The following is a 22,485-nucleotide window of genomic DNA, read 5'->3' on the forward strand; positions in this document are numbered from 1 at the left end:
ACCTGAGCCAGAGGTGGTGGAACTGAGTTCCCCCTAGTTCCTGCTGAAAAAAAGCACTGCATGTACTCATAATGTCACCAGCACTAGGTCCTAATGGACTGCCACCGCTGCCAAGGAGACAGACACCAGACCAGCGCTGTCAATAGCAGGGGCAGGACAGCCAGAGTTGGCCCCCCTACTTTTGTCCCTGTCCTCCCATGTGCCCCCCCCAAATATGAAAGCTAGAGACACCACTGTTCTCCACCCCAAGCTTTCTAAGCTCCTTTTACAGCTGAGAACCAATTAGGTGAGCAAAAAAACCAAGGTATTTATACATTTTTATACACAAATGCTTTGCTTTTCTTTTCTATTTTAAACTAAATGGGTTGTTTACAAGGATTCACAAATAGTTTAATAAAAATGATTCCTTAAACTAGTAAAGCCATCTTTTTTACCCAATGCAACTGTTTGTCTAAAAAGTTGCAAATTGCTAAACCTTTATGCTGATATAAGAGTCAAGCTTTTTTTTTCTACAAGTAACACAAGCGCTTTAGTAAACCTTCCTTGCTCTAATGACTCCAGATCAGATTAACCTCTAGTGACTGCTATATTATAGCTGTTGATGTGGCTTCCTTTAGCACGCATATATGAGCCAATCAGCATATGATATCAGCTGACTGTTACTCAAGCTACCTTGCTTCCTTGTTTATAGCACCATTAAGGTTTTGAGAAAAGCTTTTTAGGTCACATCTCAATGATCAAAAACACAGCCAAGCGTATAAAGTGAAAGAGTACATCTTATCTGAGATTAGTTACTGGCTTTTTCTCCCCCTCTCTGTATACCATGAGACCGTAACCAATATATTCAATGCCAACACAGCATAACGATATATACTAAGTCTATTTTTTTTTTTGTTTTATTATTATTTCTATTTAGGTTATTTTTTCTCTCTTTAAGAGGGCAAAATGGTCATCACAGAATGCTATATGTATGTTTTTTTATGCAAGATCATGGACACAGCTTGTTTTGAAAATACTAGTTGTACAGATAGTTATCTCTGTCTTGGAGCCTAACTGATGACATTTTTTTTTAGTTTTTTGATAATGTGGTGGAGGTTTAAAATCTGTCAGGTTTTTTTTTCTGTTTGTGACCACATTGTGCCTTCAGTACAAGAAATACAGTGTGGTTGTCACCACGACAGATAGGCATGAATAGCCATTACCACATTGTCAGAAGTTCTAAACTTTTTCTACTCTACCAAATATCTGTTTTTCTCTAGTCCCTTGTCTCCTTTAGATATACTGTATTTAATATTAGATATAGAGAGAACAATAAAAACTTAAAGGCTCTAACTCTTCCTTGACCTATCAAATATAATGTTTTGCTTTCAAGTAGAACTCCAGCCAAAACTGCGTGTACCTTATGTTATGATTTGGGGGATACAATTGTAGTGCATCCCCCATAGGAGCCGCTGGTGAAAAGGGATTCCCCACCCTGCACAGCCAGGAACACATTGTTTTTCACAGGCACGCTTGAGACGGTAAACATTACATTATTTAGGGGTTAGCAAACTTGGATGGTACTCTTGCCCCAGCATATCACTTGCTTGCAGAAAAAAAATCACAGCTCCAGCTGGCACACTCTCAGTTAATCCAACAAAGGCAACAGTCAGGTAAAGCAAAGGCCCTTTACAGGCAGAGACCACGGGCTCCTTTGGTGTGTACACAAAGTCTCAGTGTCCAGCATTCCTGTGGCTACTGATCCCAGCACCATCTCTTCAGTCACTGCCAGCCCACCTGACTGCATCTGCTCCTTTTACTAACCCTCCTGGCCACTTCTCACAGTCCTCCCAGACTGCACACTTCCCAGCCACCCGGTTGTCTTCTCCCTGGAGATCTCTTGAATGTGCTCACTGGCTCCTGCTGTCTTCCATCTTGCTCTCGTGCCTCTTGACAGGACTCTTACTTGTGTTTTCAGAGGATCCCTCCAGCACCCGAGCCCCAGGCCGAGGTCACCCCCCCCCCCCTCCAGACAAGGGGGCTACCCTCACGGGCCACAGATAGCCTCCTCAGCACTCCATCTCCAGTTTCCACTGACTCCACTCTGCCCCTGCTGGTCTGACTAGGAATATTTAAGAGGTGCTCTCCCCCTGCCAGCCAGTTTGGCGTGGGATTGGTTGGGGCCCCTTATCAAAACTCCAGGCAGCTTCTCCTAACCTCCCTCCCATTCTTCTGGAAGCTTCTCTAAGGTTCCACATGTGGGGGGAGGTACCAGAGGTGCTGCCTGTTGAGTCATCCAGCCTCCCTGGATCACTCACCCTGACCCAGACTCAAAACACAGGCTTGGCTGCCAGCCAAGCCAAACAATTTACCTACACTACAGAAAAACCCTCTAGCACTCTACACTAGAGGGTGCTACACAATCATTGTTCCCTTGGGGAGATCTTCTCCCACTACCTTTTCAGATAAATAAGGTAAAGCGAAGTGAAAGGCAATTACTTTTCTTTTTTTGATAATTGTTATCAGGACGTGATTTCTCCCTGTTTTCCATACTCTTACAACTGATGACAACAGGGTTTTCCCCTACTTGATTGTCCCGGTTAGACAGGAAGTGAGGATGAATCTTTCCAAATGGGACAAAGACAACAATAAAATCCAGAGATTTTAACTGTTCCCCAAGTTTTGCAAACAAAAAAAAATAGTCCCAAATAAATCAAATATTTCTGCATCTATTTGAACTATATATCTTTGTTCAAAAATGTTAGTTTACTTTTCACTATATAGGTCCTCAGATTTCAGATGCCAATTACAAGACCTTAATAAGAAACAAATAATTTTTTAGGCATGTGGCTGCGGGTGTGGGAATCACAGCGATTCCCGCAGTGGAGTTTTATGACCATATAATATGTAAAAACCAAAACAGGCTAACTTTTTTTTTTAACTGGAAATAGCACTCTGAGCTGGCGTTTAAGAAAACTTTAATGTTTCAACTATATTGTGTAATTTTCACTTTGAATCATGCTACTTTTCAGTTATTTCCAAATAGTCTGCATTTAATCCTCATCTAAATTACAACACACACACCATAGAAAATATGTGCTTGTGATCCAGCTAGTCCTAAGCAGATACATCTCTTTACTTTGCTGTAATTGTTTGGCTGCCTTGTAAATAAATGTGAAAGGAAATCCAGTGATATGTCACAATCACAGGGAGGTCATCTTGTTTCCAGTAGTGATGTCCAGTTCATGAACGAATCGTTCTTTTGAATCGGTTCTTTTTAGTGTACTGGATGAATCGATTCTTTTCAGTGAACTGATTCGTTTGAAACAGTTCACTCTGCACTCAGTACATAGCAGAGCAGCAGAGCTGGCAGTGGTAATATGATCCTAGAGTGAGAGAGCTCGGCCCCTCGTTGGAAACCAATCAGCTGACTCAAAGCACAGTGACACTCAGGAACTGGATACAAACTTAAAACAAGAGCCAGGAGTACACAGTACACCGAGTTAAAGAATCGTACAAGTTACCGAGTTAAAGAATCGTATTAGTTTTTAGAACACAGTACACTGAAAGAACCACGAGTCACCACCAGTAAAACAATACACTAAACCAATGAGGTAGCAGCAGTGATCAGGTGGTACGGACAGCCTAAGGCCCTTTCACACTCATACGACTTGTCCTGCGACTTGAGACTGCAAAGTCACATGACAAGTCACATGATAAGTCACACCCCATGATTTCCAACGAGTTCAGTTCATATCTGTGCGACTTCAAAGTCGTTTTTGTACTACTTTTGTCTGACTTTGATGCGACTTGTGGCAGAGACCTCAAGATTACACAGACATTGCTTCAAGTCATGGCAAAAATCATGGCAAAAGCACTTGACTTTCAAGTCGCACAAGTGTGAAAATAGCCTTAACGATTGGATTTTACTACCAGGGGTACTTCGCCCATGGTAGTGGTAGTAAAATCTGATCATCATTCATGCGCATGCGCTGTAAAGACTATGGGAAAATCTGATGGATAGCAATGTTAACTGTGAAGTTGGCCCATCAGAATGCAGTTCACATGCACAAAAACCCACTTTTCATTTAGGCTCCATTTCCACTTGTGTAACTTGTCCTGCGACTTTGTACTCTATGATTTCCAATGAGTATTATTCGTATCTGTGCGACTTCAAAGTAGTCCCTGCACTACTTTGGTCCCACTTTGATGCAACTTGAGATCCATAGACCTCCAGAATACACAGGCATTGCTTTAAAGTCACATCAAAATTGCGGCAGAATTGTGCAACTTTCAGGCTGCGTTAGCCTGAAAAGCCTGAAAGTTGCACGATTCTGCCACGACTTGAAGCCATGCCTGTGTATTCTGGAGGTTTATGGACCTCAAGTCACATTACAATGGGACCAAAGTAGTGCAGGGACTACTTTGAAGTCGCTGTGACTTGAAGTCGCACAGATATGAATGGTACTCATTGGAAATCGGGTACTTCTTGTCATGCAACTTTGCAGTCCCAAGTCGCAGGACAAGTTGCACAAGTGGAAACAGAGCCTAAATGAAAAGCGGGGTTTGTGTGCATGTGAACTGCATTCTGGGGCAACTTCACAGGTAACATTGCTATCCATCAAATTTGCAGAAACCTAGGCTCAGGGCCGGTTCACACTGCAGCATAGTGCAAAAATCGCATGCGATTTGCACTGCAGTGCAAATCACAGGCGATGTCCGTGCAATGCGATTTCAGCCATACAGATAGTATGGTTGAAATCATATCGCATTCGGACTAAACTCGCACAGGACCCTTTTTTTGGTCCGCACCAGAATCGGATCGCATAGCACTCATGCGATCCGATTCATGTCCAAACTGACACTTCGCAGTGCGACATGCGAACTGAAATGGGGGTGCCATTAACATTGTATGACACTCCCCAGCAGTTCGCATATGTCGTTGTGAACTGTCGTGCGAGTTGGGTGCGATGCAGGAACCCGTCGTGGAATCGCAGGGTTCCCGCATCGCACAAGTGTGAACCCAGCCTAACACAGCTGTTTGTGTATCACCAAAATGCATGACACTGCGCTAATCTGACAACAATGGAATAATTGTCAATTGATAACAATTGTGCTCTGCGCCGATGAACTAAATCAAAGTAAACATTACCAGGACCTGCCAACCTTCTGTGTGAATCAGTCTTCTGATTCTACTCATTTAAGAAGGTTGAATCAGAGCTTCGGTTCACTTGCTTGTCAGTAGACTCAGCAAGTGAACCGAAGAACCGAAGAATCGATTCATTGAATCGGTTCATTTCAGTGAGCAGTTCGAAATGAACCGATTCATTTTAAAGATCCGAACTTCCCATCACTAGTTTTCAGGTTGTCTGACCGAGGACTAAACTGAGAATCTTTCTGAAACTGTTTTACTTTCACTTCTATGAAAAGCTTACCATTCTAGTAAGTCATAAGACAGCTGCCCCAAGAATGAATGCCTGTAAATGTTATAGTTGAATTTTCAATTAGCAATCGTAAGTCATGACTCAAATATTATACAGGAAGGTGTGCTTTATTTCCTGCACGTGCACTTCAATTTTTTTTATTGATATATTGGGGCAGACTACAATCTTGCCAAACCAACAACTGTGAAATGACTAAAGGGGAATTGGCTGTGTTACAAGGAACAAAATGACAAATAAAAAACCCTTATGTGACAGTAAGCTTCTGCACTGGGAATATTTCCTTTTTGTAATAAGCACCCAAGATCCAAAGTGACATTAAAAGCTGGATACACACTACAGTATCTCACAAAAGTGAGTACACCCCTCACATTTTTGTAAATATTTAATTATATCTTTTCATGTGACAACACTGAAGAAATGACACTTTGCTACAATGTAAAGTAGTGAGTGTATAGCTTGTATAACAGTATAAATTTGTTGTCCCCTCAAAATAACTCAACACACAGCCATTAATGTCAAGTGAATTTGGTGTTATCGCTCTCACTCTCTCATGCTAGTCACTGGAAGTTCACCATGGCACCTTATGGCAAGAACAAACATAGAAATCATGCACAAGAAAGAACGTTTGCTTTTGTCATTGGAGAACTTTCAAACAAGTTATTACCATTGTTGGCTACATAAGGTTCCCCCCCCCCCCTGAAAAATCGTCCAACTGTTCATCCGATTTTGTCACAGTGTATACTAGGGATCCCCTGAAGCCAGTTTTTAAGACTGAGTACCGATACTTTTTCTCACGTACTGACCGATACCAATTACCAATACCTATTTTTAGTATTATGTGACACATTAATAAATAAGCTAAGATATAAATCTAATACTAAATAAATGTATTTCGTTCTGTTTATTTTTCTATTAAATTATTATATTATATATTGCGTTAAAACCAAATCCGACTGGCGGGACATGTGAACCAAACCGGCTTTCAATGGAGCAGGTTCACATGTGTGCGGCCGACCGCAGTGGGATTTTAAAAGGTATGATTTTCAGTCGGGTTCAGGTGCGATTTCCAAAGTCATATACTTTAAAAAATGTCGCACCTGAACCACACCTGAACTGCTGAACAAAATCGCACCAGACTCCTTTTACAAATCGCACTGTAACCCACCCCGACATATGTGAACCCAGACTAGAAAGTATTGGTTTAGTATTAGTATTATTATTTTAATTATTATTATACAGGATTTATATGGCGCCAACAGTTTACGCAGGACTTTACAATGTAGAGGGGGGACAGCACAATTACAATACAGTTCAATACAGAAGGAATAGGAGGGTTCTGCTCATGGAGCTTACAATCTAAAGGGACCTGAGCACTTGTATGAGTACAAGTTACAGAGTCTCTTTAACTTACCTTAGTATCAGCCCCGATACTAGTATTGGTGCAATGCTAGTGTGTATCCCACTAAACTCTGATTTGAGAAAATAAAATTCTATGCATTCTTGTCATAAAAGCCCCTTCTATTGCTCTCAGCCTCCTCCATATCTCCATAGTCTCACAGCATGCAGGAACATAGCCACCCTCTCTTGCTCGCTTCTGAGATAGACCAAGGACTATGGGATTTGTAATGTGCAGAGGAGCAGTGCAAACACTGCGTGTTCCAAACAAATGGAAGTGGGGGGGGGGGGGGGGGGTAAGGAGAAGTTTGGGAGCTCACAGAGGATGTTACCAAGAGGGAAAAAAACACAGTAAAGCCTGGTACAAACTATGAGGTTTTTTTTATCGTTCACCTGAGCCGGTTGAACAAAACAAAAAAGAACTGTCAGCTCCGGTTGGAGCCACTGTACTAACTATGCAAAATTAGTATAGTGATCTCCCCTGCTGAGCTGTTTGGAGCTGCCGGCTGCTGGTTTTCCAGCATGCACGTCTGACAGAAGCCAGCCAAACAGCTGGCTTCTGTCGGACAGGATGGCATACACATGGGCCGAATGCCAGACTTTTTTTTAGAACTTGCCGATGTCTCCCGACATTCAGCCCGTGTGTATGGGACTTAAGAAACAATTTCATGAAAAATTGATTGCTGGCCATTAAGTAGTGGAAGTGTATTGAATATTTTTTAAGAGTAAGGATACTTTTTAGTGTCACTTTAAATAAGCAGCGAGGAGTGGATGTATTTTATTAAATCACATATTTGTACATTTTTTAAAATGTTGGAATCAAAAGTTTCCCTAAAAACAAAAGAGTTCATGCTCCTTTTTGATTTCCACTGTCTTTATGAGATCCACTGGCTAAAAAAATCTTTAGAATTCAAAGAGGTATGGTGCATCCTACCTAGCCCCTGCCCCTAACCCAAACGGTGGTTTCTTCCTCCCACCTTTATATTACTACAAGTCACAGTTGTTACTTTGGGAAAGAAAGAAGGAACTACAGACCAGGAATCTGACATATCTGTGTGCCTGATGCTGAAGATGTTTTAGCAAGTGGAACTCATTAAGACAGCAGAGATCAGGGGCACGGGAGGCATATGTAGTAACCCTTTTGTTTCAAGGGATGCTTTCTATATTAATATTTAAAAATGTAAACTTTAAAGAGACACTGTCATCAATTAACACTTGCAGGCCACTCACCTACATAAAATGGATAACATTAGTACTTACTCCAAGCTGAGAGGTCATCAGGGTGTCTAGTTGATGCCTCGGCACCTGGATCTGCCTACACATTATCATTGAAAGTAGTAAGTTGCGATGTTTGACACCTGCAGAGGAAACTACAGTTGAGCACCGCTGTCATTGACAGAACAATGGAGGCTTTACCATCAGCAGCCAGACACTTTGGTAATATTATGGCCAGGAGTGGGGAGGGAGAGAATAGTGAGGACTGTCTGGCACAGAAAGCCTCCGTCACTCTTGTAAATTTTGGAGGTTGAATAAAAAAACAGCACTGTTACTGACAAAAGGGTATCACAAATTGCAATAATAATGGTTGATATATAGTAAGTGCTAATTTCAAGCATGTTTATGAATGTGAGGAGCCTGAAAAGTGTTACCCGATGTCAATGTCTCTTTAACTTCTTGAGATCCACGCTATAGCCGAATGACGGCTATAGCGCAGACCTGCTTTGCCGGGACTACGTCTATTGGCGTTGTCCCGTGCACGAGCGGCCTGCGCGCCCCCTGTGGGGCGCGCGCGGTGCGCTCTGTGATCAGCGAGTCTATGATCACAGATCGGAGCAAGGGGTCAATCCCGACCCCTTACCACGTGATCAACTGTCAGCCAATGACAGCTGATCATGTGATCAAAAAAAAAGCCGATCACCGGCGGCCATGATCGGGACATCCCGATCACGGCGAGCTGGGGACAGCTCATCAGTGCCCACCTGCCCCCTGCCAGTGCCACCTAAAATATGGCAAAAAGTGACACCCATCAGTGCCCATAGTGCCACCCATCAGTGTCCACAGTGCCACCCATCAGTGCCCACAGTGCCACCTATCAGTGCTCACAGTGCCACCTATCAGTGCCCACAATCTGCCTTGCACACATAGTGCTGCACCTCAGTGCCACATATCCGTGCCCATCAGTGTCATGTACCAGTGCCCATCTGTGATGCCCATCAGTGCCCAGCAGTGCCACCTATCAGTGCCCATCAGTCCCATCTATCAGTGGTACCTATCAGTGCCCATCCGTGCCACCCATCCGTGCCATCTTATCTGTGCCCATCTTTGCCCATCAGTGCTGCCTTATCTGTGCCCATCAGTACTGCCTTATTTGTGCCTATCGGTGCCGCCCATCTGTGCCTATTAGTGCCGCCTTAACTGTGCCTATCAGTGCCCACCAGCACCGCCTATCAGTGCCCACCAGTGCCGCCTATCTGTGCCCACCAGCGCCGCCTCATCAGCGGATTTCAATGAAGGAGAAAAATTACCTGTTTCCAAAATTTTATAACAAACTATTAAACATGCTTTTTTAGTTTTTTTTATTTTGCATCTTTTTTTGTTTGTTTAGCAAAAAATAAAACTCCCAGCTGTAATTAAATACCACCAAAAGAAAGCTCTATTTGTGGGAAAAAAAATTATAAAAATTTCATTTGGGTACAGTGTTGTATGACCGCGTAATTGTCATTCAAAGTGCATCAGCGCTGAAAGCTGAAAATTGGTCTGGGCAGGAGGGGGGTTTAAGTGCCCAGTAAGCCAGTGGTTTAAGTAATTGTGCCCATTCATGGTAAAGTAAGAAAATCACCTAATAAGCTGCCCCCTCCATTGTGGACGTTCTCTCCATTATAGGGGAACATGTTACTTTCTATCCTTCTGTGATGAGATGCTCAATGCCAGGCCTGAGCACTGTCACTTGGAGCAGGAGGATAGTCCCTTATTTTGTAAGATCTGTAACACGGCTCACATCAATTTTTTTACTCTGGGCTTTAGCAAAAATAACGAAGCAGTGAGGAAAGTATGTATCAGTCGCAGAGAAGGAGTGCTATCAACCTGTTCATGTGCCCTCTCAAATGGTAGTTCATTTAACTGAATATGATTTGATAAATACAGTCTATTTTGTGAAATACACAATATTATCTACATATTGAATTATGATTACAAATGATTTTATTTTTAAAATGAATAATAAAGTAATAAAAAAAAGCATAAAACATGAATAATAAGTAACTGATATAGAAAAAACTGACCCATAATTATTACATTTTCTTTTTACTAGACAACTTTGTAGCGCAAAACATTTTATTTGCAGCTAAGTGTCTTAATGTGTGGTTTGCTATAACTACTTTTGAGTTCAGAAAACTCTACGAAGAGCGTATAAAACTGACTTGCCAGCAAAAATGTTAACAGAACTTTTCTCTTTCTAGATGATCAACCTTACTCCTTATAGAACATCCAAATACTCAGTATATATACGGACAGCTGAATTCTAGGATGAGTATATGTTTACCTTTGTTTTAATAGAACCTATTCAAGATATACTTACTTTGTGTCAATACTTTTCAATACTAGGAAAATATATATTATGTTGTTTCTACTGCACTTTAATATATTTAGGATTTAGTTTATTATAATTGAAAACATAATTTCCTAGCCAGTGATCTCTTTAGTTTTGCTGAAGAGTATCACAGTGATGCATAGATTTTTAATTTTAACGTGTAACTCCACTTTTGTTGAGAAAAAAACCTTCCCCTCTGGTTGATCTATGCAGGGATTTTTTACCAAACTTTGTTGTAGTTTTCCACCTTTTGTTATTCTGAAGAAATCATTGTTCTTCTGTGCCCCATGTTCTAAGTGAGTCTAATGGGAGTGGTTTCATAATGATCAACCAGCTGCTGCAGCTGTAGGGCTCTAATAAGGAAAACTGCTGGATCTGCATCCCTTTAGGCTGGGTTCACACTAGTGCGATGCCAGACATCGCATGTGATTCACACCGCAATGCTGTGCACATCACATGCAATGTCTGTGTGATGCAAATCCAGCCATACAGTTTGTATGGCTGAAAACACATTCACACCAAAATGATGCAGGATCCTTTTTTTGGTCCACACTGGAATCGGATGATATGGGTGTTCACACCCATGCCATCCGATTCCTGTCTGATTTCACAGTTCGCACTGCGATCTGCGAACCAATTTGGGGATGTCATTAACTTTACATTGACACCTGCAGCAGTTCGCATAGAAACAAACTGCCTGTGAGTGAAAGGCAATGCGGTAAACCGCACAGGAATCGCATTGGCTCCTGCATCGCACCATTGTGAACCCAGCCTTAGATATGATTTCCTATTGGAGGTATCTTACCAAAAATAATATTTTTGTTGCAGGGGATGCCTGAGATCTGACTTGTATCATAGTGTAGACTTGGAAAAATCAGTGAGCCAATCACACAAACAGGATATTATGTTTCTGGGGGGCGTTCTGTACACATATTGTCAATATGACTTGTGTCGCAATTGTATATGCTATAATTTTTTTATTTGCTATTTTTTTTCCCATGAAAGTGGAGTTACCCTTTAAATCCAGAATGCACTATATATATGTATTTATATATATTTAAATATAATTAAAGAATTCCACTACTATCCCCCACTTCCAGTGTATACCAGGCATTCTCTGGATTCATAAAGATACTTTGTCACTTCGTTCTGAATGTAGCTTACAAGCATATCCCGCTACCCACTTATATCAAACTTCATAATCCTCCCCGCTGCTTTTGCTTTTTCTGAGCCCATGCAAAATGCTTATCACTTGCAAGTGAATGTGAGGATGTGATTTCCTTCCAAGATGCAGTGCCCAGGCCTATGTGCCAAAAGCCAGGCTCAAACACTCATTAGGGTAATTTCTTTGTCAACCCTGTACAAGCTTCAACTCCATCTAATATAGAGCGGGGTTAGGACAGCAAAGCAATGGAGTGGGAAGAGGCTTGGCAACAGTATATATAAGTGGGCCAGAAGTGAGCTTTATAGATAATCTATCATTTTGCTCTGAATGGGTAAAGTTACTCTGTCTCTTTAACTTACCTTTCCTCTTACCATTCGCTACTTTGAACCCTGGCACAGCCATATAAACAGTTGTGGTATTTCCACAGAGACAGCAGGATGCAAAATGTTTGTGCCCCTCCACAATGCATTGCTACGAGCTTGGGCAGCAAATCACCAGGCTTAAGTATCACATGAGAGGCATAAATAGCAGTGCCCGGGCACCAGCTATCAGAGTGGGGTTTGCATGTGTCTTTGTGGAGGATGCAGCAGGGATTGTAGGGCAGACTGAAGCGTGAATGTCAAGTTATGGCACCAGAGGAAGTCTGTTATACACACTGAGGTTTATTTAATAAAGGCTAATCACTAAAGTTCCATACACACGATCGGACTTTGTACAAACTTTCCCTTGGATTTTTGTACAAAGCGCGTTGGCCATAAGTTTGTATTGCATACACACGATCAGACGTACTGAAGACACTTTAAAAGAGGACATTCAATTACTCCAGCGCCACCTTTGGTCAACTTCTGTATTGTTGTCTGATCTTTTGCATTTGTTCTGAGCATGCTTGTTTGTACTATGTACAAAAGTCTGATGGTTTCTGTACACACGATCGGACTTTGTTCCATTGGACTTATGTTGTCAAAAAGTTTGTCCGTTTGCACAGCCAACAAAAGTCCAATGAAAACTGAAAAAGTTTGTCCGAAGGAGCGTATACACTGTCGGATGTTGCTCCAAAACAGCTAATTTGTTTGTTGTCAAAAAGTCAGATTGTGTGTACAAAGCAAATTTTCGCTTTCCGTAGTGAATAGGGTGAAGTTGTGCTGACTTCATCCAATCAGTAAATCACTTCTTTTTTTTTTTTTCTTGCATATGATTGGGTATTCTTTGAAAAGTAAATTTTTATACATCTTCACCGATTCACTAAGCTAAGTAAAAATTCACTTTTTATAGTTATACTTATATTTATAGTAAATCAATCGCCTGATGAATGTTTTCATATATACTTTCAATTTGAGATATAGCTGTAGAAAAAAAGTTAAACTCACAATATTGCACAGTATGATAGATTGTAAGATTGTATAAATACAAGTAAGGGTGATAAACTTAAAATGTAGACTGTAATAGGCATAACCACTATGTTATCTTATGTGCACATGGTTTCTTGGGTGGTATAGTGGTGTAGGCTTCCTGCTCAACACAAAATTAAGATGAATATTTAAAAAAAATGATAACACATTCATATGCTACTGAATCTGAAATAAACATAAAAGTATACATTGAATAAATGTAACCACCTTCACAGTTTTTTTTTATATAGCTGGCTATGTGTAATTGTCCATGTTTATAGACAAAAGCATAGATATTAACATAGACTGGCTGTATTTTGTCAGTCTATTTTTTTTTTTAGCAGTATTAGGTATCACTAGGGAAAGGTATTGTTTAGTTCAGATTAGAAACATGTATGGCTCCGTAAATCAACATTCAACCTCTACCTATGACGTGCCACCTGCAACCATAACCACAGAATTCTTTTGCGTCCACTTGCATCCACTATATTCCTGCAGAACTTACCTGAAATAATACCTTTGTTGCTACCATGTTCTGGAAGACTGCCATGTTAAAAGAAAGAGCTGCTGCATCAAAAGAGACTGTCATGGTTAAAAGAAGAAGTATGTTACAAGAAACTGCCATATTAGAGACTACTACCATGTTGATGGAGATTTTACCAGACTGCTCGCATGTTACAAGAGACTGAGAAACAGATGTTATTAACTCCTGAAAGTTCTGCGCACTAAGTACAAACCAAGATCTCAATGCATGAGTTACCACTGTACAGCAAACCAATCTACAATTAAATTAGTTGGACTTGTCTGCCCGATAACTGCTTAGTGCTTAGCACTTCTTGTGACCCATCCGTAAATAACCTGCTATAATAAGGTTAGGCTCTTCTTGGCCTAATTTAGACTGCAATTCCTTGACGTAATTTTGGCACTGGTTAATACAATCTTGTATAATGTGAATATGTGTTATATGTCATTGCATTACTAACCCAAAAGAGCCGTTGTTCAGGGAACAATCCATGTATGCATGACCTGAAGAACAAGAATTATAGCATGGTGCTACAACTAGCAAGTAAAAATATGCTGGTGTCTTATAGGCATTCATATTAATGTAAACCTCTATTATGATGGACTTTTCCATTTGTTACAATCATCTGGGCCACACAGACTGTAGTTCGTCACTGCACATCTCCATGACAATAACATAGATCAATCTTTAATTCTTGTTGCTACTGTCAAAAACCAATCAATGCAAAATAATAATATCGTGTCAGCTATGGGATAAAACTTGTTTGATATCTGTAGGTTCTAATATTAGAGGATCAAAATATTAGACAAACCTAAATATAGATATATCTGCTCATTTATCAGTATTTACTGTCATAAGTAATGATTAATAAAATATGACTGAATTTTAAGTGACTGTAAACTAAGTGTTAAAGTATAACTAAAATGTCAGTAAAAAATGATACATTTGTACTTGTCCCTTTAGCCTCTAAAGAAATGCTACGATGTTGTGTAACCTTTACCTAAAGCCCAGCTCTGATCTACATGGCTTTTTCACATAGATGACCCTCTAAAAAGTGACCTGTGGTGGATCATTTAAAAAAAGAAAACATTTTTTAGAGAAGTGGCTGGCAGGCTGGATTGACGCCTGGACATCTGCTTTTTTTTTTGGGGGGGGGGGGGTGATCCCAAGGGGAATTTTTTATCAAAATACTGCACCACAACCACAATCTCAATGTAGTGAGTGTCACCTGTTAATCTCTGCAAGTCAAGTTTAAATTGCTATAGCCAGGAAACAAAATGTTACAATTGTGGCATCTGTACAGCCCCCCTGCCATGGTGGAATTTAGCAGGGCAGTCGAGGGACCTTCTGGCTGATTATGTGAAAGAGCCCTTACTTCCCCCCTTGTCAAGGCCATGGGAGTCATGACAATCTGAACTGTATGTGCTCAATAATTTGGGTTGTTTAACACTAAGGCTGACCATACACTCATTCATTTATTTTTATTTTTTTTCATCCAGCCAGCAAGCTGAACATAAAAAATTCTAACAAATTCCTTTATCCACGCAAGCAATGTGGATGGAGAAAACCTAACCCCCCCCCCCCCCCCCCCCCAGTACATTGAATTCTGAATTCAACATATTGCATGCTGTCGGAATACACCGATTAGTGGCTGCAGTCACTGATCTTCTGTTAAGTGGGGAGGCCACACACCGATCAAAAATTGGCTTTTCTAGCAAGGCTGGCCAAACGTTGAGGTTAAGTATTGCAGCCTGAGCTGCATTTTGTCAAATACTATTTTATTAAGAAATAACAATTTGACCTGGAATTAATCTTTATTAGAAGTTCTTTTTGCAGCAATACTGCCTGAAGTATCCAAAGGAGTACACCACGTGCTGAAAAAAAACTGCTTCCAGGACGGGCTGTTCATTAAAATCAGTGATGATCGGGTGTCCTGTATTTAAACAAAACTGTCTAGTGATGGCCAGGAACAGCTTGTTTACTATAGAGATGGATGCAAGTGCATTAAGTACAGTCAATTCTGGAAACAGAATTTATTTACATACATAGTTACATGATTAGTCAGGTTGAAAAAAAGTCTCAAGTCCATCTAGTTCAACCAATAAAAAAAAAAAAAAAAAAAAAAAAATGAAAACCTCCATATACATAATCCTATACCTACAGTTGGTGCAAAGGAAGGCAACCTCCCCCTGCCCCCCCCCCCCCCCAATGAAGCATGATCCAATTTGCTCCAGCGTGGGGGGGGGGTGCCTACATGATCCCCCAAGAAGCAATTAGTATTCCCTGAATCAACTACTCCAAGTGTTATTACCTACAAACGTTGTATTCAGTTATACAATAAAGGTAAAGCATCGTATTGCCATTTTTTAAAGGTTTCAGGGAACAGTACAAACAATAGTGCAATTATTAATGGATATAGTGCAGTTTAGTAATATACTATAACTGTAATAATGTTCTAATTATTAGATGTTGTTTTCTATGTTTTCTGTTGTTACAGAAAAATATATCCAATATTGTGCTAAAGGATGGTTTGTGGTCATGTATTTTTGATTCCTGGTTTACACATTTTTTTAAATAATTTAGTTGAGTTAAAAGTATAAATATTAACCTAGGAGAAACCTGTAATGCGATAAGTATTGGGGAGCAATTACCGATTTTCAAAATGCTAGTTGCTGCCTAGCTTTCTCTGGCTTCCAAACTTTTTGTACCACTAATCTTGAACAAATATGCAGCCAATGATAACAGCATCCTGAACTGCATTGGAGCAGGGGTTCAAAAAGACTAAAGTTAAAGGGAGAGAGATTTACTAAAACTGTAGAGTGCTCTGGCATAGCTTTGCAAAGAAACCAATCAACCTCTAGGATTTATTGTCAAAGCTTTGAATGACAATTGCCCGGTCATGCAACACTGTACCCAAAAAAAAATTTTTATAATTTTTTTCACACAAATAGAATTTTTTTGGTGGCATTTAATCACCCCTGGGTTTTTTATTTTTTGCTAAACAAACAAAAAAATGTTGAAGAAAAAAAAAATAGTCTGTTATAAAATTTTGCGTACAGGTAATTTTTCTCCTTCTCCTTATGTGTGCCAATAAGGTTGCACTGATGCGCACCGATAGGCTGTACTAATGAGAACTGGTGAGGCGGCACTGATGAGGCGGCACTGATGGGCAACATTGATAGGTGGCACTGATGGGCAATGATTTGCAGCACTGGTGGGCACTGTTGGGACTGCACTGATAATGAGTACACTGATCATTAACAGTGCCGAAGTCCCTTTAACACAAGCTGTTTATTGGCTCCTTTTTCTCTCCTCACGCTGTCGGCATGAGGAAAGAAAAGCAGATTTCCAGCTTGTGTTTACTTCCGTAATCAGCTGTTATTGGACACAGCTGATCAAATGGTAAAGGGGCGCTGTGATTGGCCCATTACTCTGATCTGTGATCAGCTGAGTCCGATAAACTCAGTGATCACAGAGCCCATCGCCCATGCACCACAGGGGCTGCATGAGAAGCGCGATCACTGGAGGATGTTAATAGATGCCCTCTCAGTAACACCTGGCTATAGCGTGGGTGGGAAGAGGTTAAATAAGCTGAAGTTAGGGGCTAATTGGCTACCATGCACAGCTGCACCAGGTTCAATATGCTCCAGTTTTAGTAAATCACCCCAAAGTGTCAGCATGACAAAGTAGGTGTGATCCACTGAGTGAATGATACCTGGAACTTTAGATTGTAAACAGTTTTAAAGGCAACAATTTAAGAATGATTCATATACTCATTTAAGAATTTGTTGACGAACACACTAAGGAACTTATTTAAACTCTTTACACTCATCTTATTACTAAACCCAACTCAGACCCACCATCATATGTAAGTGAGAGATGGATCTTGGGTTTTCATTGGAAGCAGCCGATTGGGATAAGATTTGGATCACAGCTAAGTCATTCTCACAAAACATAGCTGCCTTAGAGACAAATTACAAAGTACTCACACGGTGGTATTTGGTCCCTGTCAGAATTGCCAAATATGTTCCAAATTATTCCCCATCTTGTTTTAGTGGCTGTGGTGATCACATCTTCATACTTGAAAAAAATATGGAAAAATTTATTTCTTATGAATTCAACACTGTTTGAAATCCCTATCAATCCTGATCGTACAATAGCACTTTTAAACTTAAAACCGGCCACTCTCTCCTACCACCAATTCAAACTCCTATTACAGATCACTACAGCTGCGAAACAAACAATTGCCAAAGCTTGGAAATTCCCATCCTTAATAATTGCTGAAACTAAAAATAGAATCAATAAAGCAATGATCCATGCCAAAACAGAGGCTATAACTCAAGATAAAATATCCAACTTTGAGAATATATGGAATCCCTGGGTGACTTTTTGCCTTCCAATTTTGATGCTTTCCTACTAAGACCTTGGTAATCTTGATTTATACTTCCATTCTCTGCATTCATGGTATGTGTTTATTACCATGTACTACCCCAGGGACCCTTACTACCTCTCATTTCTTTCTTCCTTATCTATTTTTTCTCTTACCTAAGATTACTTTTTCTTTTATCTTCTTTCTCTCTTCTACTTTTTCCCCCTATTCTTTCTCTCCTCTGTCAATTTACTCTTTGTAAAGTTCTGGTAGCAGAACTTGTATTTCCTTGGTTGTCATTATACCAATTGTACATAGTTCCAATATGTAGTTTAAGATTTTAGACTCTATAATAAATTATTTCTTTTTTTTTTTTATTTGAAAAAGTTTTTCTTTGTTTCTGTTACATTTTTTTGTAAATAAGTATGTTTTCTTCTTCACTGATATGGCTGCACTGACGGCCACTGATAAGGTGGCACTGATGTGAGGTGGCACCAATGAGGTGGCACTGACGGGCACTGAGAGTCGGCACTGATAGGTGGCACTGGTATGTATGCGGCACTGATGGGCACTCATAGTTGGCACTGATGGGCACTCATAGGAGGCACTGATGGGCACTCATAGGCAGCACTGATGGATACTTATGGGTGAAACTGAGGGGTACTGATAGGTGGCACAGAAGGGTACTGATGGGCATTGATAGGTGGGCACTGATGGGCAGGAATGGGTGCTGATAGGTGGCACTGATGGGTGGCACTGATGACACTGATGGGTGGCATTGCTGGGCATCACTGATGTCACATGTTATATAATGGTGTCATCCAATGCCCATTTGTGGCAAAACTTGCACATGTGGATGGCCATGGGGTACATACCTGGCCATCCACATGTTCCCCTCTTCCCTGGTAGTCCTGGCGGCTTCCTTGGTGGTCTAGTGTGGGCATCCGAGGGGGGGCTGCACTGATAAACAATCAGTGCAGGCCCTCCTGTCAGGAGAGCTGCCGATCGGCTCTCCTCTACTTGTGTCTGTCAGACGCGAGTGAGGAAAAGCCGATCAATGGCTTTTCCTTTTGACATCGTGATCAGCCGTGATTGGACACGGCTAATCACGTGGTAAAGAGCCTCCGTCAGAGGCTCTTCACCAAGATCAGTGTAGCGGTGTGTCAGACTGACACAACGCACCACCGATCGCCACGGGCGTGCGACGGCTGTTATCCTGAAGGACATCATATGACGCCCAGACAGAATAACTGAACCACCACCCGGCCGTCATTTTGCTATAGGCCGGGCGGGAAGTGATTCAAAATTATACTCTTGATAATAATTAAGACTTTTTTTTTTATCGGAGGTCATCTTATATTAACTACTTCAATAGAGATTTATACACCCTTCCTGCCCAGACCAATTTTTAGCTTTCAGTGCTCTCATACTTTGCATGCCAATTACTCAGTCATGCAACACTGTACGCAAACAAAATGTTTATCTTTTTTTATACAAATAGAGCTTTCTTTTGGTGGTATTTAATCACCACTGGGTTTTTTATTTTTTGCGACATAAGTGAAAAAAGCGCAAAGATTTTGAAAAAAAAAACACTTTTTTTTAGTTTCTATGATAAAATTTTGCAAATAAGTCATTTTTGTTCATAAATTTGGGCCAAAATTTACGCTGCTAAATCTCTTTGGTAAAAAATAACCCAAATTAGTGTATATTATTTAGTCTCTGTAAAAGTCATAGAGTCTACAAGCTATGGTGGAAATCATTGAAAATTGATCACACCTGATGTACTGATGGCCTATCTAATTTTTTGAGGCCCTGGAATGTCAGAACGTACAAATACCCCCCAAACGACCCTTTTTGAAAAGTAGATGGTCAAAGGTATTTAGTAGGAGGCATGATGAGTTTTTTTAAGTTGTCATTTATTCCCACAATTCTTGGGAAAATTAAGATTTTTTCTTTTTCTTTTTCTTTCACAAAATTGTCATAATAACAAGTTATTTCTCACACACAGCATATGCATACTTCCAATTACACCCCAAAATACATTCTGCTACTCCTCCCGAGTATGCACTCATGTGTGTGACTTTTATACAGGCTGGCCACACAGAGAGGTCCAATGTGCAGGAAGCACCATCAGGGGTTCTAGGAGCATAAAATTACACCTCTAATTTCCTATTACCTATTACATTTGTGAATGCCCTGGAGCACAGGGACAGTGGAGTTACCCACAAAATGACCCCATTTTGGAAAGCAAACACCCCAACGTCTATTCTATGAGCCATAATGAGTCTTTTGAGCAGTTCATTTTTTTTCACAAGTCTTCGGAAAACGTGGAAAGAAAATTAAAACAAAGTGGTCAGTATATAAGATATTTCTAACTCAAAGCATGTATATAGCAAAAATGACACCCCAAAATATATTCTGCTACTCCTCCTGAGTATGGCACTACCATGTGTGTGACTTTTACACAGCCTGGCCACATACAGAAACCATGCAGGGAGCACTGTCAGGCGTTCTAGGAACATAAATTACACATCTAATTTCCTAACAACCTATTACACTTTTGAAGGCCCTGGAGCACCAAGACAATGGAATTACCCACGAAATTACGAAATTTTGGAAAAAAACACCACAACGTATATTCTATGAGGGCATAATGAGTATTTTGAACGGTTAACTTTTTTACACAAGTCTTCAGAAAATGTGGAAAGAAAATTAAAATCTTTTTTTTTTTTTACACAAAGTTGTCAATTTATAAGATACAGGTACATAGATGGGCTGTGGGTAATCAGGTACTCGGGTACTCAGATGAACTATGACAGGTACTCGGGTACTTTGGTACTCAGATGAACTGTGACAGGTACTCGGGTTCTCAGATGGGCTGTGACAGGTACTTGGGTACACAAATGGGCTGTGACAGGTACTCGGGTACTCAGATGAACTGTGACAGGTACTCAGATGGACTGTGACAGGTACTTGAGTATTCAGATGAACTGTGACAGGTACTCGGGTACTCAGATGGGCTGTGACAGGTACTCGGGTACTCAGATGGACTGTGACAGGTACTCGGGTACTCAGATGAACTGTGACAGGTACTCAGGTATTTGGGTACTTGGGTACTCAGATGAACTGTGACAGGTACTTGGGTACTCAGATGGGCTGTGACAGGTACTCTGGTACTCAGATGGGCTGTGTCAGGTATTCGGGCACTCAGATGGACTGTGACAGGTACTCAGGTACACAGATGGACTGTGACAGCTACTCAGGTACTCGGGTACTCAGATGAACTGTGACAGGTAATTTGATGGGTGGTGACAGGTCCTCTTTATTAGGGGGGAATCTGTGTGATTGGTGTACACTGTAAGCGGTAATGAGAAGTTACCGCAACCTCCTTCTCACACACGATCGTTGTGTGAGGAGGAGAACCCGGTAACATCTCGTTACGGTGGTTTGTTGACATTCTGTGACCAGCTGTAATTGGACACAGCCGGTCACGTATTAAAGAGCCAATTTCAGTATTATTACCATATATGTGATGTTTTCTTTTGCTGCCACCATGTGTACTTATCTATACTAATTGTTAAAATTCAATAAACAAATTTGACAAGAATTTGTTGACGCTATTTAATTAAAACAACACTGATCCATTTTAAAGAGTGCCATTATTTTATTAGGTAGAACAGGGGTACAGAAAGGCATAACTGTGCAAATTGGTTGTGCCACATCCTATAACGATTTCAGAAAGAAGAAATTCCCTATGGGTGGACTTTGAAGGTATGTACCACTTATACAATAAAGTATAAAACTATGTTTTTATTAATACAAAATCTAAGTATACAAAATTCCAAAAGAAGAAACACAATGTAATACAAAATGGTTAAAAATAAGATAACAATGTTGATATTGCAGAGTTGGGCAACAGTACACAACAAGGTGGACCCCGGTATTTATTGCCCTACGCATTTCGGAGGAAAAATACACTCCTTCATCAGGGGTAAATAAAGGTTTTGTAGAACGGGATTCTAGTGAAAGACAATAATGACAGGATATTAGGGAAAAACAAAAACACAAGTAGTGCAAAAACGAAAAGACAGAACGGCAATAGCATTGTGATTCTCATTACTTACATAGCAAAATCAGTATAACCAAATCTGCAGATATAGGCAAATGGTATCTTGTGGATTTAAGAAAATATCCACATAATTGGAAGGCCCTGTGGGGTATACCCTACTCCTCCTCCAAAGATGGAAAGATGGCACTAGGAGGGGGTGGGAGAGACACTGAGGCGAGAAAGAGGCAGGAAACCCTAGAAAATAAACACAGATTTGTAAAGGTGTCCTAAGAAAAGTCTTTTATATATCAAAATCCTTATTTTTCCTTGTGTGTAAACAACTATTGGAAACAAAGTGCCGTATGCGGAAAAAATATATATATATTATTTTATTATAATAAATGTAATAATAATTTATTTTACATTATTTTATTAGGTGTAGTACAGCTAATTAAAGTGGACCTAGCGTTTGATATTTTTTGTGAAGAACATGATATTTTAAGATATTTAGTACCTCTCACAGAGTTCACAGTACTCCCCCCAGAATATGTCTGCATCCTTTTTTCTATCCAGAAACATACCATC

General features: G+C 40.4%; 1 protein-coding gene across 3 annotated transcripts in view; it reads left to right on the forward strand.

Moving 5' to 3' along the window:
• The window catches only part of LOC143974054 (programmed cell death 1 ligand 1-like), a 119,088-nt gene extending 97,629 nt beyond the window's left edge, over positions 1-21,459 (forward strand). For all 3 annotated transcript variants that reach the window (XM_077475045.1, XM_077475046.1, XM_077475044.1), the window contains exon 6: positions 10,277-21,459. In XM_077475045.1, the coding sequence (XP_077331171.1) occupies positions 10,277-10,299 (23 nt within the window). In that variant the 3' untranslated portion in view covers positions 10,300-21,459. The remainder of the gene's footprint in view (positions 1-10,276) is intronic.
• Positions 21,460-22,485: the final 1,026 nt, after the last annotated feature.

This window comes from Lithobates pipiens, unplaced genomic scaffold (assembly GCF_037356315.1).
Source record: "Lithobates pipiens isolate NorthernLeopardFrog02 unplaced genomic scaffold, aLitPip1_a1.2 Scaffold_13, whole genome shotgun sequence".
Lineage (NCBI taxonomy): Eukaryota > Metazoa > Chordata > Amphibia > Anura > Ranidae > Lithobates > Lithobates pipiens.